This window comes from Carcharhinus amblyrhynchos, chromosome 6 (genome assembly GCF_965287045.1).
Source record: "Carcharhinus amblyrhynchos chromosome 6, sCarAmb.v2.hapA, whole genome shotgun sequence".
Taxonomy (NCBI): domain Eukaryota; kingdom Metazoa; phylum Chordata; class Chondrichthyes; order Carcharhiniformes; family Carcharhinidae; genus Carcharhinus; species Carcharhinus amblyrhynchos.
This window is the reverse complement of record NC_137329.1, coordinates 34,978,782-35,001,535: the sequence shown is the minus strand read 5'-3', so window position 1 is coordinate 35,001,535 and position 22,754 is coordinate 34,978,782. Positions and strand designations below refer to the sequence as shown.

Below are 22,754 nucleotides of genomic sequence, written 5' to 3'. Positions count from 1 at the left end.
GATTTACCCTGCTAATCCCTCCAAAACGAAGGTGCAATTTAGCATGGCTAAACCACCGAACATGCGCATCTTTGGGAGCAAACTGGTGCACCTGGAGAATATGCAAACTCCACATAGACAGTCACCCAAAGTCAAAATTGAAGCTGGGTCCCTGGCGCTGTGAGGCAGCAGTGCTAACCATTGTGCCCCCATGCTATCCTTGTGTTGAATTGTCATGGTTCATGGATTAATGACAATAGAAAAAATCCTATGGCCCGCGTTCACCTGTACCCTGTGTAGGCTTTTAAGTGTGTTTTCAATACAAATTCAATTCTCAAAAAAATCAATAATAAACCCTCCAGAAAACATGCTGAAAATCATTGAAAGTCATTTAAGTCATGGTTCAGACATGCAACCAAGACCATAGAATTTCGAATCCATTTTCTTGCCAAATAGGTCCTGGAGGAAATGTGTAGACTTCCCCCAGCTATAGATTTACCTGTATCCAACTGGCTGTTTTAAGCTTGGCTTAATTCATGGAAAAGCCAAGAAGAGTCACAGAAAGAATGACAACCCCTTAGAGCCATTGGGATTTTTGTGAAGTTCTTAACAAAGTACAACATGTATTTTGAAAGAATTCTGGAGCTTGTGCTAGTCACTTGAATGAAGATAAGAAATTGCTTTGTGTTGACGCTGTAAACGCCCCTGTTTCCAAATATAAATGAGTATGAGGTTGTGTTTCAACACAATATGACGCATGAGTAGGTTATGACATCAGGCCATCAACGTCCACACAAAGAAGTTCTCATTTTAATTGTGCAGGTGAATTGAGGCACAGGGATTCCCAGAATCACAAGAATTGTTATGTCACAGGAAAAGGCCTTTCAGCCCATTATGTCTACATTGGCTCTTCAAATGAACATCAATACTTTGTGCCATTCTCCTGCCTTTTCCTCATCCACTTGCACACTGTTTCTATTCAAATAACAATTTACTACCCTCTTGAATGCCACGATTGAACCTGCCTCCATCACACAGACCCGAATCACTCATTGTGTGAAAAAGGTCTGTTCTGACATCATGGGGGCAATCTTGCGAAAACAAATTCTAAGTCCAGGAAGAATATGAAAACGAGAGAATTTCTGATCTGTTTTTTGGGCTAGTCCGAATCTGCTATCTTATGCACTTAGAGCAAAAACAAAATCAAAAATCATTTTGTTGCCTGTAAAGGGAGGCGACGGGGCTTAAATCACCTGAATGCTGGCTGTGAGCAGCAGAGGGTGCCATTGCACATGCGCAAGTTCCTCTGATGTTTGTCAGCATCCATAGATCTTTTTACAAATATATCCATTGTGCATCTGTACCAAACTTTGATTGTACTGCTATGAAGCAAATTGGCAAGTTTTACCTTGTCATAGTCGCAATATAAATTGTAGTTTTTGGTTTATGTTTGAAACACTAGTGCCATTATCTGCAATTCATATGCACCAATTGTCATTCAATTATTTTCATCCACTTTCATAATTCCTAATGGAATTCGTGATGGAAGATGATTTTTCAAATGGGACAATTTTATCCACAATGAACAGGTTTCTCATGTTGGTGATGATCCAGTGTTCTTCATTGAGTTTAGGTTAATGAAATGTCATTTTCCTCTGCAGGTCACCAGGGGTACTGAGGACATAGGTAAGGATGACTGCCAACAAGAATGCCAGCGCCAATCACACAGCTGGAACAACTAAAGCAGCTCGTGACACAAGCACCAGGTGGGCAATGTGTTCCAGAATGTTACCTCGGCTTTTTAAATTTCTATATCTTGAGCTCCTTATATAAGCCCCTTCAGGGCAAGTTCCACAAAGTTTTGCACTGCCTTTGCAAAGTATTCAAGGGAGCTGCCAGAATACCTGTCTGACTTTACAGGCTACACTCTTTGTCCTTGACTAGTTGCTTGCCATTGTGTTGTATTTTCAATAGCTCAGTACCATGGCCATGTTTACACAATTCGATCTAATGATTCCCCAGAAAAAGCTAATTTGAACGTGCAACATTTTCTGGAAATGGTATCTGGATGAGAATTTTTGCTGCAATTGCTGTCTGAATAAATATAGACACAAAATGCAAACAGAGAGGGAGGTAAGATCCAAAAAGACAAGAACAAACAGTACTCTGAAAGCAGCAAATTCCAGAGGAGCCACAAAAAAAGAAAATTCAAGGGCAAAACAATAATTGAAGGAGAATTATCAACCTTTTCCTTGAAATGCAGAAAATAAGAAAGATAACAAACAGACAGCAGTGACTTCGCTGTACAATGTCCACGCAAATCAACTGCACGCAAAATTGACTACAAAGCAGCAGGTTTTTTGAATGCAGGTCAGCATGATGAATGATTGACAAAGTAGGGTCAAATTCCTCACCCACATGTAGGGTTGCCACTTGCCTGGACTTTAGTGGGCTGCATGTCAATGTCTAAAATCAGTCAAACAGTGATGGTCTTTTCACTAAAACATAAATCAACTTGCTTTTCTGTTTTAGATTTTAACAAATTTCCACTATGAGGAAAGACAGTGTCAGACGACAAACAAAGATCCCTAGTCATTCTCTCATCCTGTTCACTATCCACTCTTTGCCTCACAACTTCTGTGTGAAAGAGGACATTGCTAGTTTTGGATATGGCACTAGCAACTGAAGTTTTTTTTAAAAAAAAAGCTACTTGATAAACCCGCAGAGGAACCACAAACAACTGAGAAAGCAAAACAATAAAAACAGACAATGACCTATCAGAGACAGTAAGTTGCCACATACCCTTGCAATTTCTGATCAAATTATTTTGGGTTACTGATAAGTTAAAGCCAAGAATGAGGGAAGTAGAGGAAAGGCACAGATCGTCATAAAGAGAGCACTAAAGGTAAAAATAAACTCAGGACATAGCTATTTGGGATACTGAACGCAAAGGACCCAATAGCAGAAAGATGCTGGAAAATCTCAGCAGATCTGACAGCATCTGTGAAGAGAGAGTAAAGCCAACGTCTTGAATCTAAATGACCTTTCGTCAGATGTGTTTCAGATTCCAGCATCCGCAGTATTTTGCATTTCTTCAACAGAACAGCAGAACATTGCTCTCGAGGGTTGTCAGACCAAAATATAAACAAGCATATTAGGATCAGAGAAATATTTAATCGTCACAGAAAAACACAACAGTGATCAACAGGAGAAAAAAACAAACTAATCAATTTATATAGAAAGAAGCAGATTATAGTGGCAAAAGCATAGATAAAAATGCATTCCTGCTGTATGAAAGAGGATGTTGCTAGCTTTGGATATGGCACTACCTACTGAAGTTTTTAAAAAATCTACACAAACTGAGAAAGCAAACCTATAAAACAAGCAGTGACCTATCAGAGACATTAAGTTGCCACATACTCCTGCAAGTTCTGATCTATGGGGCAGCATGGTGGCATAGTGGTTACCACTGCTACCTCACTATGCCAGGACCTGGACTCAATTCCCAGCTCGGGTTACTGTCTGTGCAGAGTCTGCACGTTCTCCCTGTGTCTGTGTGGGTTTCCTCTGGGAGTCTCGGTTTCCTCCCACAGTCCAAGAGACATCCTGGTTAGGTGCTAAATTCGCCCTCAGTCTACCTGAACAGGTGCCAGAGTGTGGCGACTAGGGGATTTTCACAATGACTTCATTGCAGTGTTAATGTAAGCCTACTTGTGACACTAATACTTAAACTGTACAGGACAGACTTATCAAGTGTAACAGTGTATTTCAAACTATTAATAACTATCATGTGAACCTTGAGATGAGATAAAATGTGAGAACAGTTTATTATTTGTTCTTAGACTACTTACAGTGAGGTCCATTGGACTGGCCTTACTCTATTTAAACAGCCTCCTCTAAACAGCTGCAGTCATGGTAGTTGCTCTGAATGCCTATGCTCAATATGTCGTTGACACGTGATAGTTAGGGGAATGGAATTATTGCAGCAAGTGATTTATCTGTCCAGGAACTGGCATTTTCGCTGCCTCGGGAACTCTGTGTGAAATTGCAGTGTTCAGGCAGAAAATTGAGTTACTCAAAGTTAAGTGTAGAAATATGCAGGTTTTGCTGTGCTATACCAAATTACTCACTTAGTGATAATTTCCACACAGGGAGATTAAACACAGTAACACAGTTGCTGCAATGTTAGTGCATGGTATTTACAGATGGTTACTAGAAAAGATGGTGACTGTCTAATAATAAACTGTTCAGAGTATGTTGCAGTGGTAACCTGAATGAGGTATTGTCCCATAGATCATAAAATAAAAATGTCACTTATATGCAAGTTAACAAACATTTAGCAGGAAAGTTCATTTCATTCTACCAAATGATACCAAAGATTTGCTCATCGGAAACATATCTTGCTAAAGACTTTTTATTGCTGGAAAAGAAATCATTTGCATACTACAGAAGTTTTTACATTATCCATAATTACCTTAGTGCTTCACAAACAGTTAATTACTTCTGAAGTGTAATTACTGTTGTTGATAGGCCAAAGCATCCAATTTGCATTTAATGTTCTACAATTAACAAATGAGGTAAAGGACTAAGTAATTTGTCTTGGTGGCGTTGGTTGATCAGGATAGCGAAAAGAAACTGTGCTATTTGTTTGAAAACAGGATTTTTTTTCTATCTACATGAGTCGGGTGAACATCTCAATTTCATGATCCATCCCAGAGGAAACAGCACTTCCTCAATATTGAACTGAACTGTTCCAATCCTGCAGCGCAGCTTGAACCCATGACACTCGAACTCAAGAGGTGAGAGTGCCATCGTTCAGCCAAGCTGCCACCTAAACCGAATTGAAAAGTCAAGTCTCACAGTGGAGAGCACAGCCAAAGTTGGAAGGGGTGGGAAAAATTAAATTTGAGGATCATGTGGTGTGTCTTCTTAGGATGTATAAAGTGAGATTCAATCTGAATTCAATCACTGAAAACGTAACAGATAATATAAATCCTTACAAATAAGTCTAAAGTATTTTAATTTTTTAAAAATCTTGCGTTGCTCAAAGGAGTTAACCAGTGATTGGTACCTGATGGTTTAACTATGACTTGTTGATTGAATGTTTGTTTAATATTCTATTGATATTACAAAGAGGTACAGCACAGGAACAGGCTCTTCAGCCCACGAGCCTGCGTCGATCATGTTGTCCTATCTAGACCAACCACCTATATCCCTCTATTCCCCATCTGTTCATGTGTCTATCCAGGTAAGTCTTAAATATCACTGACATGTCTGCCTCAACCACCTCGCTTGGCAGTGCATTCCAAGTTCCCATCACCCTTTGTGTAAAAAACCTACCCCTGCACATCTCTACTGAGCCATTCCCCCCCTACCTTGAACTTGTGCCTCCTTGTAATTGTCATTTCTGCCCGGTGAAAAAAGCTTCCAACTGTTCACCTTATCTATGCCCCTCATAGTTTTATAAACTTCTATCAGGTCACCGCTCAGCTTCCATCTTTCCAGGGAGAACAATCCCAGTTTATTCATTCTCTCCTGATATATAGTACCCTCCATACCAAGCAACATCCTGGTAAACATTTTCTGTATTCCCTCCAAAGCCTCCTTGTCCTTTGAGTAGTGTGGTGACCACAATTGGACACTATTCCAAATGTAGCCTAACCAATGTTTTATATAACTGTTTCATAATTTGCCAACTCTTATACTCGATGCCCCGGCCAACGAAGACAAGCATGCCATATGCTTTCTTCATCACCTTTTCTTGTGCTGCCACTTTTAAGGATCTGTGGACCTGCACTTCCAAATCTCTCTGTGTCTATGCTCCTGATGGTTCTGCCACATATTTTATAGCTCCCACCTGAATTGGATCTACCAAAATGCATCACTTTTGTCTGGATCAAATTCCGTCTGCCATTTCTCCGCCCAATTTTCCAGCCTATCTGTACCCTGCTGTATTAGCTGACAATCTTCATCACTATCCGCAATTCCAGCAATCTTAGTATCATTTGCAAACTTGCTAATCAGACCAGCTATGTTATTTTCCAGGTAATTTATGTATATTACAAACAACAGAGGTCCCAACACTGCTTTCTGTGGAACACCACTAGTTACAGACCTCCATTCAGAAAAACATCCTTCCACCACTACCCTCTGTCTTCTATGGCCAAGCAAGTTCTGAACCCATCTAGCTAGTTCACCCTTGATCTAACCATGATGATTTAACCTTTTGCATCAGCCTGCCATGAGGGACCTTGTCAAATGCTTTGCTCATAGGACAACATTTCCTGCTGAAGACTTTTTATTGCTGAAAAAAACATCATTTGCATATTATGGAGGTTTTTACATCATCCGTAATTACCCAAGTGCTTCACAGACAGTTAATTACTTCTGAAGTGTAATTACTGTTGTTGATAGGCCAAAGCATCCAATTTGCATTTAATGTTCTACAATTAACAAATGAGGTAAAGGACTAAGTAATTTGTCTTGGTGGCGTTGGTTGATCAGGATAGCAAAACTAAACTGTGTTACTCGTTTGCAAACAGGATATTTTTTTCTATCTACATGAGTGGGTGGGTGAACATCTCAATTTCATGATCCATCCCAGAGGAAACAGCACTTCCTCAATATTGAACTGAACTGTTCCAATCCTGCAGCGCAGCTTGAACCCATGACACTCGAACTCAAGAGGTGAGAGTGCCATCGTTCAGCCAAGCTGCCACCTAAACCGAATTGAAAAGTCAAGTCTCACAGTGGAGAGCACAGCCAAAGTTGGAAAGGGACTGTCCATATAGGCAACATCCTTGGCTCTTCCCTCGTCAATCGTTTTTGTCACCTCCTCAAAAAACTCAATCAAGTTAGTGAGACATGACCTCCCTCATACAAAACTATGCTGTCTGTTGCTAAAAAGACATTCAGTTCCAAATGTGTATAGATCCCATCCCAAAGAATCTTCAACAATTTCACTATCACTGATGTCAAGTTCACTGGCCTATAATTACCTGGGTTATCCTTCTTAAGCAAGGTTGTTGGCTATCTCAGATCCTCTGGGACCTCACTTGTGGCCAATGAGGGAACAAAGATTTCTGTTAGAGGCCCAGCAATTTCCTTAAAGTTTATTTATTGGTCACAAGTAGGCTTACATTAACACAGCAATGAAAGTTACTGTGACAATCCCCTACTCGCCACACTCCGGCACCTGTTCAGGTACACTGAGGGGCAATTTAGCATTGCCAATCCACGTAACCTGCATACCTTTGGACTATGGGAGGAAACTGGAACATCTGGAGGAAACAGACATGGGAAAAGGAGCAAACTCCACACAGACCAACCGAAGCTGAGAATTGAACCCGGGTCCCCGGCGTTGTGAGGCAGCAGTGTTAACCACTGTGCTACCGTGCCACCCACAAATGTTCAGGGAGCTTGACGGTCCTTTCTTGTGCCCCTCAGCAGTTTGGAATAGATGCCATCTGACCCTGGGGATTTGCCTATCTTAATGCTTTTTGAAAAACCTAACACTTCCTCCCTCATAATGATGACTTGCTCCAGAGCATTTACATACTCCTCAGACACCATCAATCAATGTGTCTCTCTCCTTTTTGAATACTGATTCATTAGTACATGATTAGTTTGTGCAATGAGTAATGTTTGTTTAAATCTGTGACCCAAATTTAATTTCAAGGCAGTTGATAAAGGTAACCATCTCATTTTTCTCTTCTCTATAAGAACCTGATGTGATATTGTTCATAATGTATAGCTAAATGGGCAATCATAGTTAGTGTGTAGAATTGCAAAAATGCTCTTTTTAAGTGTCAGGTCAATGCTTGTGTATTTGTAGAATAAACAACCCAAACTTGGAAACAAAAAATCTTGGGTTCCAATCCTTGGCTGGGAGATAATGATCTTTACAACTCATCCATTCAACAGTCAAGTGTGGTTATGTGTTCTATGATTCAGAATAAGTTATTTCCATGCTAACTTATTTGATACAGTGCCAACAAACATCCATCATCACTTAACTTGAATTTTTCAAATTGCATCTTAACGTAAGAACCCTACAGTGCAGAAGTCCATTTGGGCCATCGAGTCTGCACCAACCACAACTCCACCCAGCCCCACCCCCCTGTATCCCCACTTAGTTACCCTACTAATCCCCCGACACTAAGGGTCAATCAATGGCCAATCAAATTAACTCACACATCTTTGGACTGTGGGAGGAAACTGGAGCACCCGGAGGAAACCCATGCAGACATGGGGAGAACGTGCAAACTCCACACTGGCAGTGACACAAACGCTGAGAGAGGCAGCAGTGCTAACCACTGTGCTACCGTGCTGCCCATTGTCTGATATATTGTATGTTTTTTTCATAAGCAAGGTTTATGTCAAACACAGGTTGGTGTGTGTGAATCCAGTGTATTGACGCAACTCAATTCCATTTATTTCTAAAAGATGAATTCATTTTAAAGATCTGTGTTGTCAGGAATGCTTTATCATAAGAAAGAAGTTGCTGTAGACGAACACCCAGGATATAAGGTCACAGCTACTTAGTGAAAAGCCTGTGAAGGTGGAACCTTGAGGGTAGCGACTGCCATGTCCTTTTTGGGAGATCATTTTCAGCGATGGAAACTTATTCCAAATCCTTTCTGAAAGAACGCTGTGCTATTGAAGATATTCACACCATTATTTGTTGTGAAACGGAGATGAACTCAAGTTGTCTGGCCAGAGCATTGTGATGGCTACAGGCAGCCAAACTGCATGCCATTCGAGGCCTTCAGAGGTTCCCAATGTCTGACCTTTTATTGGCAAAGTTTCCACTGGTTTTGTGTTTCCGCAGCAACCTCTTGGATTGGCAAAAATTGAGACTTCTCAGTTTGGTTCCTACTTTGTTTGCCAGTATTTTTAGTACACATGTAACTGTTACAAATGTTTAATTGTTGTTGTCCACGGCTTCCTGTGTCAAAGCATTTTTCACTGATCTCAGGCACATCTGCACCACTATCTGGCATGGAGTAAAACTGTGCTCAGGCCCAGAAATGGAACAAAATCTCCAGCAGATATTAGAAATCTCGAACCATGAGTAACTCCATTGTGGGTCCAAACACTGTCACAGGTTTGGAGATTACAATCTTTGATTTACTGAGATCTGTTATTTCTCAGTTTTAGTCCCCTGACTGCCCCCACCCTAACCACACACACTCACCCCACAACATATAATAACAGTGCAAATTTGAACTCTTCCTACAAAGCAGCTTTCTTACTTCTGTGTAGTGTATGGCTGGATTCCCACCAGCATCAAAGGAATATGTACTGAGAGACACTGAGAGTCTCAGTTGATTCATACGTTGATGATGTGTATGTTGTAGGACTTTACATGTCAACCCAGGAAACTATGAAAAGGACCGGTCATTAGCTTTGTAAATGTTGACACATTCCCCCAAAAGCTGAAAACAGCAGTTAAGTGAGCTTTGAAATATAAAGAAATCGATGTACTGACCATTCCGTGAATTATCCTTGGTAAATGAACACAAGTCGATGATAGACAGGGGGAAAAAATCCAAGTGGTGAAAATACAAGATCATTGATGTGCCCCCCCCCCCCCGAAAATGTTTTAAGCTCCTACATTTTAACTGAGGCACTCTGATGAACTTTAACATCTTTTGCACTCATAATTTATTGTTTATCTTGTTTTAAATTTAAAAAAATTTTGAACTTAATCAGGAGGGACCTCAGTATTACTTTGGTACATTAAAATGCCATCATGCAGTTCAGAAGCACTCTACTTCCTTCTAATCCAGGACGTTAACAACACTGCTAATGTACCTGGGGGTGATGTTTTGGAGTTGTAAATGCATGCCGTATGTTTCTTGTTCCTGACTGGTTCCCTGTTTGGAAACCAGCCTGATCAACAGGCTGGGTTTCCAGTTGAGTGAGGAGCATGCAGGAGCAGGCTCTGGGACCAGAAAGGCCCCATCTATAAATCCAGAAGGGGCTTTGACTCCAGGGGAAAGAGAGTGTCTAATCTCCAAACTGGGAAAGGGCCTGATCTCTAACACTAGGGGGTCGAGGAGGGGGATGGGTAGTGAGGAGCCCGCTTCTGGGGATCTCCAACCATAGTGTACATCTGATACCTGACTTGGGGATGTGGTGGGATGCCCACTCTTGATCATTCAGAAGGAAAGTGTGGATTATGGGTGAGGAAAGAACCAGAGCCAAATTCAGGAAGTATTAACTACTGGCCCTCAAGGCCCAAGCCCATACATGAAAATTTGACATAAGACAAGAGCCTGAAGTGCAGCCAATGACAGGAATGTTGATTGTGAATAAAGGAAAATTATTCAAAATGCTTACAATAGAAGTGTTTCTTCAGCACCTGGTTCTGCAAAAGCCATTGCATACTTTGAGGCCAGTAGCGTTCCAGAGAAGAACACAAACAAAATTGGAATAACAAGAAGTCTTTCTGCTCCCCTATGGTATCAGCCTGGGGCAAATTCCTTTCTAAAATTCTGTGGAAATAGGGAATTAGTAAATATTTCTCTTTGGGAAAAATCAGTTCTAGACAACCGTTAGTGATAAAACAACTCCTGGCATTTGCTACTCAGCTCAGTTGAATCATAGAATCCCCACAGTATAAAAGGAGGCCCTTCAGCCCATCAAGTCTGCACAGACCACAATCCCCCCAAGCCCTATCCCCATAACCCCATGTATTTACCCTTCTAATCCCCTGACACTAAGGAGCAATTTAGCATGGCTAATCCACCTAACCCGCCCGTCTTTGGACTGGGGGAGGAAACCGGAGCACTTAGAGAAAACCCACACAGACATGGAGAATGTGCAAGCACCACACAGACAGCGATCCTAGACCAGAATTGAACCCGGGTCCCTGGCGCTGAGGCATCAGTGCTAACCACTATGTCACTGTGCCACCCCTTAAGGTGACAATTGCACCTTAGTTTATTGTCAGTACTTTATCTCAGCCTTTATTCTGTTTTCATACTGTGGAATGTGCATTTGCATTGTTGGGAACTGTATTCTGCATAAGTTCTGAATATTTAAAGTCCTTTACAGAACTGATTCAGTACATTTTTCATACTTCTAGTGCTTCTTTCCATTAGTTTTTGTAAAGTCACTCAGACTTGTCACTGGGAGGACAGTGAAGGAAATAGATATGCAACATTTGTTCATAGTGGAACACCTCTTGGTGGCAGTACATAGGAAACTTCTCTCTGTGTCTGTCATGTACCTAGAATCTGATGCTAAGTACTCCTGCAGTGGTGAAGTGCACTTTAGCTCTTTAGAAGATTAACATACTTATCTTTATAAGTGCAAAGCATCACCTAAAAGGGCGGCAGGGTGGCACAGTGTTAGCATTGCTGAGTCACAGTGCCAGTGACTTGGGTTCAGTTCCAGCCTTGGGTGACTGTGTGGAGTTTGCACGTTCTCCCTGTGTCTGCTTGGGTTTCCTCCAGCTGCTCTGGTTTCCTCCCACAATCCAAAGATCTGCGGGTTTGGTGGATTGGCCATGGTTAAAAAAACAAATGCTCCTCAATGTCCCAAGATGTGTAGGTTAGATGGATTAGCCATGGTAAATGTGTGGGGTTACCGGAATAGGGCAAAGGAGTAAGCTACTCTGAGTAAGGTACTCTGTCAGAGAGTTAGTGCAGACCCGAAGGGCTGAATGGCCTCCTTCTGCACTGTAGTGATTCTGTGAAAAGAACATTTTTAATTAAATGTATGTTAGCAACTTTCTTTATCCTGAGTATTGATATTGGTGATTTGTGCTAAAATGTCACTCAAGCTAAAAGTGTTGTTGTGTAGTAAAACTCTTGTACCCATATTCACAATACCAAACAAGTCAATTGTTCTTGCTGCATTCTGTGTGAAACGATACTAAAGAATTTCCAGTCACTATCTCCAGACTGAATGGGCTGAGATAGGTCATTGCAGCCAGTGTGATAATAAGGCCATTAACAAATTGACCAAGGCCCTCCCTCCTTTTTTTTTTTGAACATTGACTTTTCCTGGGAAATGTGTTGTGGACTTTGGATGAGGTTAGAAGGTAATGCTCTTCACTCTAATAGCCTGGTGATGTTGATCATCAAGAGGTTTGCCCTCCATGGGACCTCCTTCACGTTGCTGCTTCAGCAATGCTAATAATCTGTTTTTTTTATATACACACCGACCAAGGAAACAGCATCTTAGTGTCTACCCTATCCATTACTTTATAATTATTTAGGTTTTAATGAAATTGCATTCTCTAAACGCCAGAGAATATAAGCCCATTTTACTGAGCCTCTCAGCAAAGAATGATCCCTCATTCCGGGGACCAATTTGATAAACCTTTGTTATACTGCTTCCAATAGAAGTATATCCTTTCTTAAATGTGGTGATCAAAACTTCACACATTGTTCTAGATATGATCTAACCAAAACTCTGTACAATTGTCCCAATATTTCTTTACTCCTGTACTCTAATCCCCTTGCAATAAAGGACAACCTGCCTCTTGCCTTCTTAACTGCTTGCTGTACCTGCATACTAACTTTCTGCATTCATTGTACAAATACACCCAAGTCTCTTTGTTCATCAACATTTATAAGTCTCACACCTCAAAAAAAATTCTGCTTTTCTATTCTTACAAAGTGAATAATTTCACACTTCTCTACAATATATTTCATCTGCCATCTTGTTACCCATTCACGTAAACTGTCTATATCTCTTTGCAGCATCTCTCTGTCCTCCCCACAGCTTGCCTTTCCACTTAGCTTAGTATCATCAGCCAACTTACATTACTCTATGTCTCTTCATCTAATTCATTAATGTAGATTGTAAATAGCTCAGGTGCTAGCACTTGCAACACTTCACTATTCACCATCTGCCAACTTGGAAAAAGCCCCTTTTATGCCTATTCTCTGCTTTCTGTCAATTGAAGAATCCTCTATCCATGTTCATATATTACTCCAAACTCTTATCTTGCCCATTAACCTTTTGTGGGCACCTTATCAAATATCATTTGAAAATCCAGATATATTCCATCTACTGGTTCTCCTTCATTAACTCTACTAGTTACATCCTCAAAAGAAAACATTATCATACTCTGTTTTCCTAAATGCATTGTTAAGACATCCCGTGATAATATATTCCATAGTTTCCCAACAACTGGTGCTGGGCTAACTGCCCTGGAATTCCCTGTCTGTCTCTCTTCTTTCTAAAAAAGCCGTATAACATTTGCCAAATTCCAATCTGATGGGATGTTTTCTGAATCTAAGGAATCTAAGTAATTATAGCTCGCATTACTACTACCTCTGTAGCTATCTCTTTTAATACTCAATGATGCAGGCTACCAGGTCCCAGGGATATGTCAGATTTTAGTCCGTTAAGATTCTCTAATACTTTTTCTCTGCTGATATTAATTTCTTTGATTTTCTCACTTTTATGTCCCTTTGTTACTCCCTATTTCTGATGTGAAACTTGCATTCTCTACTGTGAAGACAGACACAAACTATGTGTTCAATGCATCTGCCATTTCCTCATTCCCAGGATAATTTTTCCAGCCTCTGCTTCAAAAGAACCAATGATCACTTTAACAACTGCCTTTTTGTAGTCTTACAAAAGCTCTTACAATCTGTTTTTGTACTTCTGGCTTGTTTACTCTCATATTCTATTTTTTCCCCTGTATTGGAACCGCCTAGCTCAGGGCATGGCAAGTTCTGGAGCGTAAATATTCAGCCCTCCAGCTGGGTTCTTATCAAGACCAAGAGCCTTTGCTGTGATGAGTGATATGCTGCAATGATATTCGATATGCTGAGGAGTGAATCAAATTGTCTGACGCTTGGGACATGGGAAGAAACCAGGATAGATCATCCACTTGGCGCTTCTAACTGATGACGGTTGCAAATGCTTCAACATTGTCTGAAGTGCTGGGCTCTGTCAACATTGAGGATGGGAATTTAATGGAGCATCCTCCTCATCTTAATTCATAACCAGCTGGTGCATTGTGTCCAATTCTGAACACCAATCTTTAAGAAGGATGCGATGGCTTTTTTTTATTCATTCATAGGACGTGGGCATCGCTGGCTAGCCAGCATTTATTGCCCATCCCTAATTGCCTGAGAGCAATTGAGAGTCGACCATGTTGCTGTGGCTCAGGAGTCACATGTAGGCCAGACCAGGTAAAGATGGCAGATTTCCTTCCCCAAAGGACATTAGTGAACTAGATGGGGTTTTTCCTGACAATGGATTTATGATTTATTAATTCCAGATTTTTTATTAAATTCAAATTCTGTCATCTGCTGTGACAGGATTCGAACCTGGGTCCCGAGAACGTTAGTTGAGTTTCTGGATTAATAATCTAGCGACAATACCACTAGGCCATCGCCTCCCCTTTTGAAAGTCTTTAGGAGAGACTTACTAGATTGTTCCCAATGATGAAAGATTACAACTGCATGAATGTATTGGAGAAGCAGGCACTATCCTTCTTATTACAAAGAAGGCTAAGAAGAGTTTTGACAGATATTTAAAATCATGAGTAAATAAGATGAACGGTTGCCAATGGCTGAAGGCATAGGATACATGTTGAGGCAAAAAAAAGCAGAGGTGATGTGAGGGAAAGCTTTTTTATTGTGGTTGTTGTGTGCTGTCTTCAAAAGAAAACCTGATAAATTCTTGAAGGAGAAAAGAAATCACATAGATCTGGGGAAAGATCAAGTGCATAAGACAAACTAGATTTGTCTTTGAAAGAGCCAGTACAGACCAAGGGACCAAATCTATGTTTCATTTTCATGTCTCTAAGACATTCCCAAGTGTTTAACGGCCATTGAAGTGCCGTTGAAATGTTTTAAACGCCTTGGAACATCCTGCAGATGTGAAAGGTTACCTTGAGGAATATTATACTGTAGGGAAATGCTAATTTACACAATGCAAGGTTGCACAAAAATAAATTGGGTAAATAACCAGATAAGCGGTTTCTTAGCCATGTTGGGTGAGAGATAACATTGGTCTACATGCTGGGAAAACTCTTCAAATCCTGTAATCTTTTCCATCCATCTGATAGGTAGATGGGAACTCAGTTTAACAACTCATTTAATGTACAACATCTGCAACAGTACAGCAATCCCTCGAGACTGCATTAGAGTGACGGCTTAGGTTATGCAATCCAGTCTGTGGAGTGGGACTTGAACCCACAACTGTCTGACGCAGAGGCAATCATGCTCACACCCTGCTACAGTTGACATGACACATTGTAAGTTGCCAAAGGCCAAATTAGCACATTTTTCTTTTGTTTCAAAACACAAAAGTTTCCTTTTGCACGTAGGGTAAAGGATGTTACTCCCTCAAAGTAAAAAAATGTCCATTTCAGACCAGGAACCCCAAACACGCGGGATTGGGGGTGGGGGTGGGGGGTAGAGCATGGTTTATTTAATTGGCATCATTAAAATACCTTTCTGTGGATAGTCCTGGCAACCAACCCCCCTCCACACCAAATTAGACACTCTGTTCTAGGATTTGCAGGTGGGTGAGTGGGCATTTGCCAACATTATTTAAATCTCTTTTCCCCGACCTGTACTTTGATAAGGTCTGCATTAGAATTCACAAACAGGCACTTAGCCCGGGGCCTTTGGCTTACTGATTTTGTGGCAACAACCAATAAGGAAATAAAAACCAACTGATTCAAATGATTTAGACTTATAATGTCAGACAACTGTTTACAATTAAGGCATCGGACGATAAAAATGCACATTCCTTGTTGTGCAAAAAAAAGAGATATGCAACGGCAAGTACCGACGTTTTAATTGAGGTATATAACCTATGCATTTCTACATAGAGCAGTCAATTGCCTATTAGTGATGAATTAAGAAGCAACTTTGTATTTTAGACCCACACTCATTTGAAAATTGTTTGAGCCTGCCCAAACACATTTAACAGGGAACCTTCACAACCTTTGTTTTCCCATCAAATTAAGTTATCTTTCAGAGAAAGGGTGGACTAAAGCCCAAATCAATTTGCCCATCAGAGCTAGCCAGCTACGATCACTGTCGGGAAATGACTTGCGTCACCCACAGACCCATACTTTTGCCATGGGGGTCCTGCAACCTTAAAACTGTTTCCAGAATCCCCTAACATGATAACTTAATCCTGAGACAATCCCCAAGCATGCAACATAGCATAATATACTACCCACTTCCTGTTAGAGTGGAAAAAGAATCTGAAATATCCTTCACACAGTTGATAATCAGCCAAGATAGTGCTTCTTGTGCACAGTTCCCACCCTGTTGCCCCCAAGAGACCTCAAGTATTCATTAACCCCATAAGATGCTGAAAATTCCGCCTTCCAGATTGAATTTCCATAAGCAAGTTATGGGACATCTGTGCTCAAAGGGAGCTATGTCAGTGATACTATTACAATGCTGCAATGCTGATTCTCCAATCTGCGTTCCCTACTAATATTACTTTGTGCTTTGTCGTACACAATTGACAAATTTACATTCATGTTTTATGTCCAATAAAATGTGAGCTTTTTTTCTCCTTGACAAAATCTATTACCTGGTTAAAGTTGAATGAAGTATCCAGTTGAATTTGGCTTAAATATGTAAGGCTCCATGATTTTCGACTTCCTGTCTTTCGACAATTTGGCAGGAGATAAAATGAATTCTCCAGTAAAATTATTGGATTGCAGACAATTCAGTGATTGTCATGGTGTCGCGGTTCCATCCCTCATTTGGCTACTTCAACATCATGTAACTTGGCCAAATTCCCTGTCCTTGTTTCCAGCAAATGGGAAAGCCAGTAGGAGTGGAGAATCCAGCAGAAATTCCCAAACATCTTTTACGCGGGTGGGATTTCCCATCCTGATTGTTCTCATCCCTTTCCAATGATGTAACTGTGTTCCCACCATGAAAGGTCGTGGCTGGGGTTACAACAGGCTTCATTGAAGAGGGACCTGGCAAGAAGTGTCTCCTGGGCTGGGACGTACAGTTAAGTGCAGCCCTGGGTGGGGGCGGAGTGGGGAGGAAGGATCATGCCTGGCCCTGTCCCCGGCACTTGAAGGCTACCCTTGCTGGAGAGCCTGCCCTGCCAGTGTGACGCCGTGGGACCTGCTTCTAGGATTTTGATTCGCACAATCAAAAAACCAGCAAATTCCACATCTGATGGTGTGACCAGATATGAAATGGTGAACTGGTTCCCCTCCATTCAACCTCATTGGTTGGTCACAATGAAGGGTTAAGTTTATTTTTCCAAATGAACACGCCTTTTCCAAATCAGCATGTATCTAACTATTTAAGCTGTGAGAAAAAATGGGCCAGAGTTTTCCTGAGTCAAAGAAAGAGCAAATTTATTAATCCATAAACCTGTGAAAAATAATAAAAACATGACGTTAGGCTTTTGACCCACATGTAATTACTCGAGTCACAGACAGGCAGACGCACGCATACATACAAACACATGCTTATTCCAAAAGAGAGAGAGAGAGTGGGAGAACAGCCCTCAGCCCATTTCCTCTGCTGAAAACTGTCTTGACACTGTCTGTGTCACTTGCAATCTCTAGTTTTTGGACAGCATTGCCTTGAAATTCTTAACTCAGCCGAAAGGTTTTGGGTGTGTCTGTCTGTGGCAGCCATTGTTTCAATATCCAGCAGTTTGCATTTTTAATGTATTTTTCTTAGACCATTGAGAGTTTCATTGGTGTCTGGATTTTAGGAAATATCTCTTTCTTCACACTCCTCCTGAGGGCAATTTGTTTGTTTCTCATCCTCACCTTGGAATGTGGACTTGCATTTTTCCAGTCAGTTGAAAAATGCAGCCATGCAGAGGCGATGCATAAAAAATGGTCCAAACAAATCTACAGGCTATTGATGTCAGCATGGTGATGTACCCACCCTGAAACTCCACCACCGACCCTCCCAAAGTTCACAAAATCAGTGAGAGCTGCCTTTTTCTTGCCATCATTTTTGGGTGCAGGTGTGCATTGTGGTACATCTGGGGTAGCCACATTGCACCAAGCAAGGTCTCCCATAAAAAGGGGATAAAGAATAATGAAAAACAATTGTGTACCATCTTTGAAAACCTAAGTTGTGATCCCAGCTGCTGGATTACACCTGTCCTGACTATATGCTGATCTTGAGGAAGGCCCAAGTTGCAGCAATTTTGATCTTTGAACTTCTTGGTTCTTCTTTATATTGATGACAGTCTTCAGGGACTGGCTCTACTTCTATCAAATCTTCTCTCAACGTCTTCTTTCCAAGAAAAGCAGCCTCAAGTTCTCCAATCTAAGTTTAAGTTTATTTATTATTGTCGTAAGTAGGCTTACATTAACACTACATGGTGTCGCTGTTCCATCCCTCATTTGGCTACTTCAATATCATGTAACTTGGCCAAATTCCCTGTCCTTGTTTCCAGCAGACGGGATAGCCGGTGGGAATCCAGCAGAAGTCCCCAAACAGCTTTTACGCCGCTGGGATTTCTCACCCCCTGCCAATGATATAACTGGGTTCCCTCCATGAAAGGTTGTGGCTGGGGTTACAACAGGCTTTATTGAATAGGGACCTGGCAAGAAGTATCGCTTGGATGAAAATCCCTCAGTCGCCACACTCCGGCACCTTTTCAGATACACTGAGGGAGAATTTAGCATGGCCAATAGCACCTAACCAGCTGTTGGATTGTGGGAGGAGACCGGAACACTCGGAGGAAACCCACACAGACTCCGCACAGACAGTGACCCAAGCCAGGACCTGAACCAGAGTCTCTGGCACTGTGAGGCAGCAGTGCTAACCACTGTGCTGCTCCTGCATTAGTGTCTCAATCTATCTATGTAACTGAAGTTCCTCACCCCAGGATCATTCTCATGAATGTTGTCTGTACTCTCTCTAGTGCATTCACATTTTTCCTGACATTTGGCACCGAGACCTCAAGGGGGAGATGGTGGCATAATCGTAGTGTCACTGGACCAATAGTCAAGAGGTGCATGCTCATTCATTGGAGACGTGGGCTCAAATCCCACCATGGCAGCTGGTGGAATTTAAATTCAATGAATAAAGTTTGGAATTGGAAGCTGGTCGCAGTAATGGTGACCATGAAACTGTTGTTGCTGGTCATAAAACCTATCTGGTTCACTAATGTCTAAAGGAAACCACGCAGACATGGGAGAACAGAGACAGTGGCCCAAGCCAGGAATTGAACCTGAATCCCTGGTGCTAAACACTGTGCAGCCCTGGTACAAACATAAGAACATAAGAACATAAGAAATAGGAGCAGGAGTAGGCCATCTGGCCCTTCGAGCCTGCCCCGCCATTCAATAAGATCATGGCTGATCTGTCGTGGCTCAGTTCCACTTTCCCGCCCTCTCCCCATAACCCTTAATCCCTTCTCTTATCAAAAACCCATCAACCCGCTTCTTAAAAATATTTAGCGAGGCAGCCTCCACCACTTCAACGGGCAGAGAATTCCAGAGATTCACCACCCTTTGAGTGAAGAAGTTCCTCCTCAACTCCGTTCTGAACCGCCCCCCCTTTATCTTGAGGCTGTGCCCCCTAGTCCTACTGTCTTTTTTGAGCGGGAAGAGTCTTTCCACCTCTATCCTATCCATCCCATTCATCATCTTATACGTCTCAATGAGATCTCCCCTCATTCTTCTAAACTCTAACGAGTACAAGCCTAGTTTATTCAGCCTCTCCTCATAGCTCAACCCCCTCAACTCCGGTATCAGCCTAGTAAACCTCCTCTGCACTCCCTCCAAGGCCAAAATATCCTTGCGCAGGTGCGGCGCCCAAAACTGCACACAGTACTCCAGCTGCGGCCTCACCAATGCCCTATACAGCTGCAGCAAGACCTCTCTACTTTTATATTCAATCCCCCTCGCTATGAAGGCCAGCATCCCATTCGCCTTCCTGACCACCTGCTGCACCTGCAGGCTGGGTTTTTGCGACTCATGCACAAGGACCCCGAGGTCCCTCTGCACCGTCGCCTGCTGCAGTTTTTCGCCACGTAAGTAATAGTCCTTCCTACCATTCTTCCTACCAAAGTGGACCACCTCACACTTGCCAACATTAAATTCCATTTGCCATTTCCTGGCCCATTCGCCCAGCCTATCTAGATCCTTCTGCAGACTCTCCACACCCTCCGCACAATTTGCCTTTCCCCCAATCTTGGTGTCATCAGCAAATTTCGACACCCTACACTCGGTTCCCTCCTCCAGATCATCTATATAAATGGTAAATAGCTGAGGCCCCAGCACCGACCCCTGGGGCACCCCACTAGTCACCAACCGCCAATCCGAATAGCACCCATTGACCCCCACTCTCTGCCTCCTATTTGACAACCAATCCTCTATCCACGCTAACACCCTACCCCCAACTCCATGTCCTCTGACCTTCTGCAGTAACCTCTTGTGAGGTACCTTATCAAACGCCTTCTGAAAATCCAGAAAGACCACATCCACCGGCTCTCCTCTATCCACCGCCCTAGACACATCCTCATAGAACTCCAGTAAATTTGTCAGACACGACTTCCCTTTAATGAAACCGTGTTGCGTCTGCCCTATCAAGCAATTCCCTTCAAGATGCCTCGCAATTTCCTCCTTGATGACGGATTCTAACATTTTACCTACCACAGACGTTAAACTAACCGGCCTGTAATTCCCCGCCTTTTGCCTGGCACCCTTCTTAAACAACGGCGTAACATTAGCCGTTTTCCAATCCTCCGGCACTTCCCCGGAATCCAGCGACGTCTGGAAAATAACCACCAAGGCATCCACTATCACCTCCGCCATTTCTTTCAGAACCCTCGGATGCATTCCATCCGGTCCTGGGGACTTGTCCACAATCAGCCCCTCCAGTCTGTTGCGCACCACCTTTCTAGTAACAGTAATGTCATTAAGACCCTCCAGTCCTACCACCTTTCCATCGCTAACACCCGGCAAATTATTCACGTTCACAAAGGGCAGGTATAACCTTTTGCGTTTCCCTGCTACATGTATTACAGTCCTGGAGGCAGAATGAGGCTCTTAGGAAAGCAATAGACTCAAGGGTGGGCAGGCTGCCTGTTGCCTCAACCATCCACCCCCATATGGGAAACTGGGTGAGGGTGGGTGGGAAGGTAAGGGGCTGGCCAGTCATTTTATTTAATGGAATCTCTACAGTGCAGGAGGAGACCATTCGGCCTGTTGAGCACTGACAACAATCCCACCCAGGCTCTATCCTGGTAACCTCAAGTATTTACCCTGATAATCCCACTGACACGAAGAGGTAATTTAGCAAGGCCAATCCACCTAACCTGCATGTTTTTGGACTGTGGGAGGAAACCGGAACATCCGGAGGAAGCCCGGGCAGACACGGGGAGAACATGCAAATTCCACACAGTTTGTAAACTCCTTTCCTCCAAATACACCAGCGGGGTTGGGGGTGGCGGGGGGAGGTATAACATTCACCCATGTCTTTTTGAAGTTCTACACTGTCCTCCTCACGGAAGAGAAAGACATGTACATTTGTCTCTTAGCTTAACTGTCATTTTGCTTTGTCATTCATTTTGCAGCAATCATTTCTTTGCACATTGGCTCATTCAGTTGGGTCCAGTGAGGATCAAGAATTTGCCATCTGAGAAATTCAATCAAATACCATTCAAGGGCCCAGTACAGTGGGACAGCATTTCACTGTGACCCTCCCTCACATCTCTGCCTCAGTTATGAGTAGGCCATTCTAAAAGGGTGCTTTGACTTGCCTAAAGCTGCGTGCATGCTTGTCTAAAGGTTACGTGAGGAATATTCCCATCTGAATCTTCTACTGAAGTGCTTCATTGAATCCTACATTGCAGAAGGAGGCCATTTGGCCCATCGAATCTGCACCGACCACAATCCCACCCAGGCCCTCTTCCTGGAGCCCCATATATATTACCCTAGCTTGTCCCCCTGCCAGTAAGGGGCAATTTAGCGTGACTAACCCACCTAACCTGCTCATCTTTGGACTGTGGGAGGAACCTGGAGCGCCCAGAGGGAACCCACGCAGACATAGGGAGAACATGCAGTCACCCAAGATGGGAATTGAATCCGGGTCCCTGGTGTTGTGAGGCAGCAGTGCTAACCACTGTGCCAGAACACTTCAATTTCTAATTCACTGGGTTTCAATGATCCTGCCTGGATTATGTTTGAAACTATAAACTCAATCAGAAAGAAGACTACATTAAACAGGCCACTGGCGTTTCTGATTTACGCCAGCTGTGTTTCTTTTTCTTATTTAACACAAATTATGGCCAACTCAATGGTTGACTACATTTAGATGTTATGACAATTTAGAAGAAATTTAAAATCAAGTTTGTGTTGATGATATCTTGTTTGGAGATGTTTTGGCGGTTAGTGACTTCTTTCCCTTCAGGTTTGGCATCAGCCATTCGAGGCTGGAAGTAGCTGAGTGTCGACATATCTGAGAGGCCTTCAACATAGACTTTGATTGCACTCTGTATTCTGTGGGGATTACCGGGATACCTGGAGTACTGACAGCCACATTAGTCTGGCACATTGTGCAGTTTGTTATTTCTGGCTTCGTGTTCAAAGATTCAGACAGAGCAAGCTTTAACCTGCGTTTCTGCAATGCTGGGTGCACAGCCCAATCTGAGTAACACCGACAGGTCACATAACACATTTTATTCATTTCACTGAAGGAATGGCATGATTAAAGGGTAGTTGTGGGGTTGCCTCAGGCTTGAGGACTGTTCCTTCATGAGGAAAGTTTACAGAAAAGGTCTTCCAGGTTAGGATAAATAAGTGAAAGTCGACTGCCTCAGGTAACACCATCTTG

At 42.5% G+C, this 22,754-nt stretch overlaps 1 protein-coding gene across 2 annotated transcripts in view; it reads left to right on the top strand.

The window, feature by feature from the left end:
- dennd2b (DENN domain containing 2B) overlaps window positions 1–22,754 on the top strand; it is a 378,412-nt gene that overhangs the window by 180,778 nt on the left and 174,880 nt on the right. For both annotated transcript variants that reach the window (XM_080190197.1, XM_080190196.1), the window contains exon 2: window positions 1,641–1,745. In XM_080190197.1, the coding sequence (XP_080046323.1) occupies window positions 1,672–1,745 (74 nt within the window). In that variant the 5' untranslated portion in view covers window positions 1,641–1,671. The remainder of the gene's footprint in view (window positions 1–1,640; window positions 1,746–22,754) is intronic.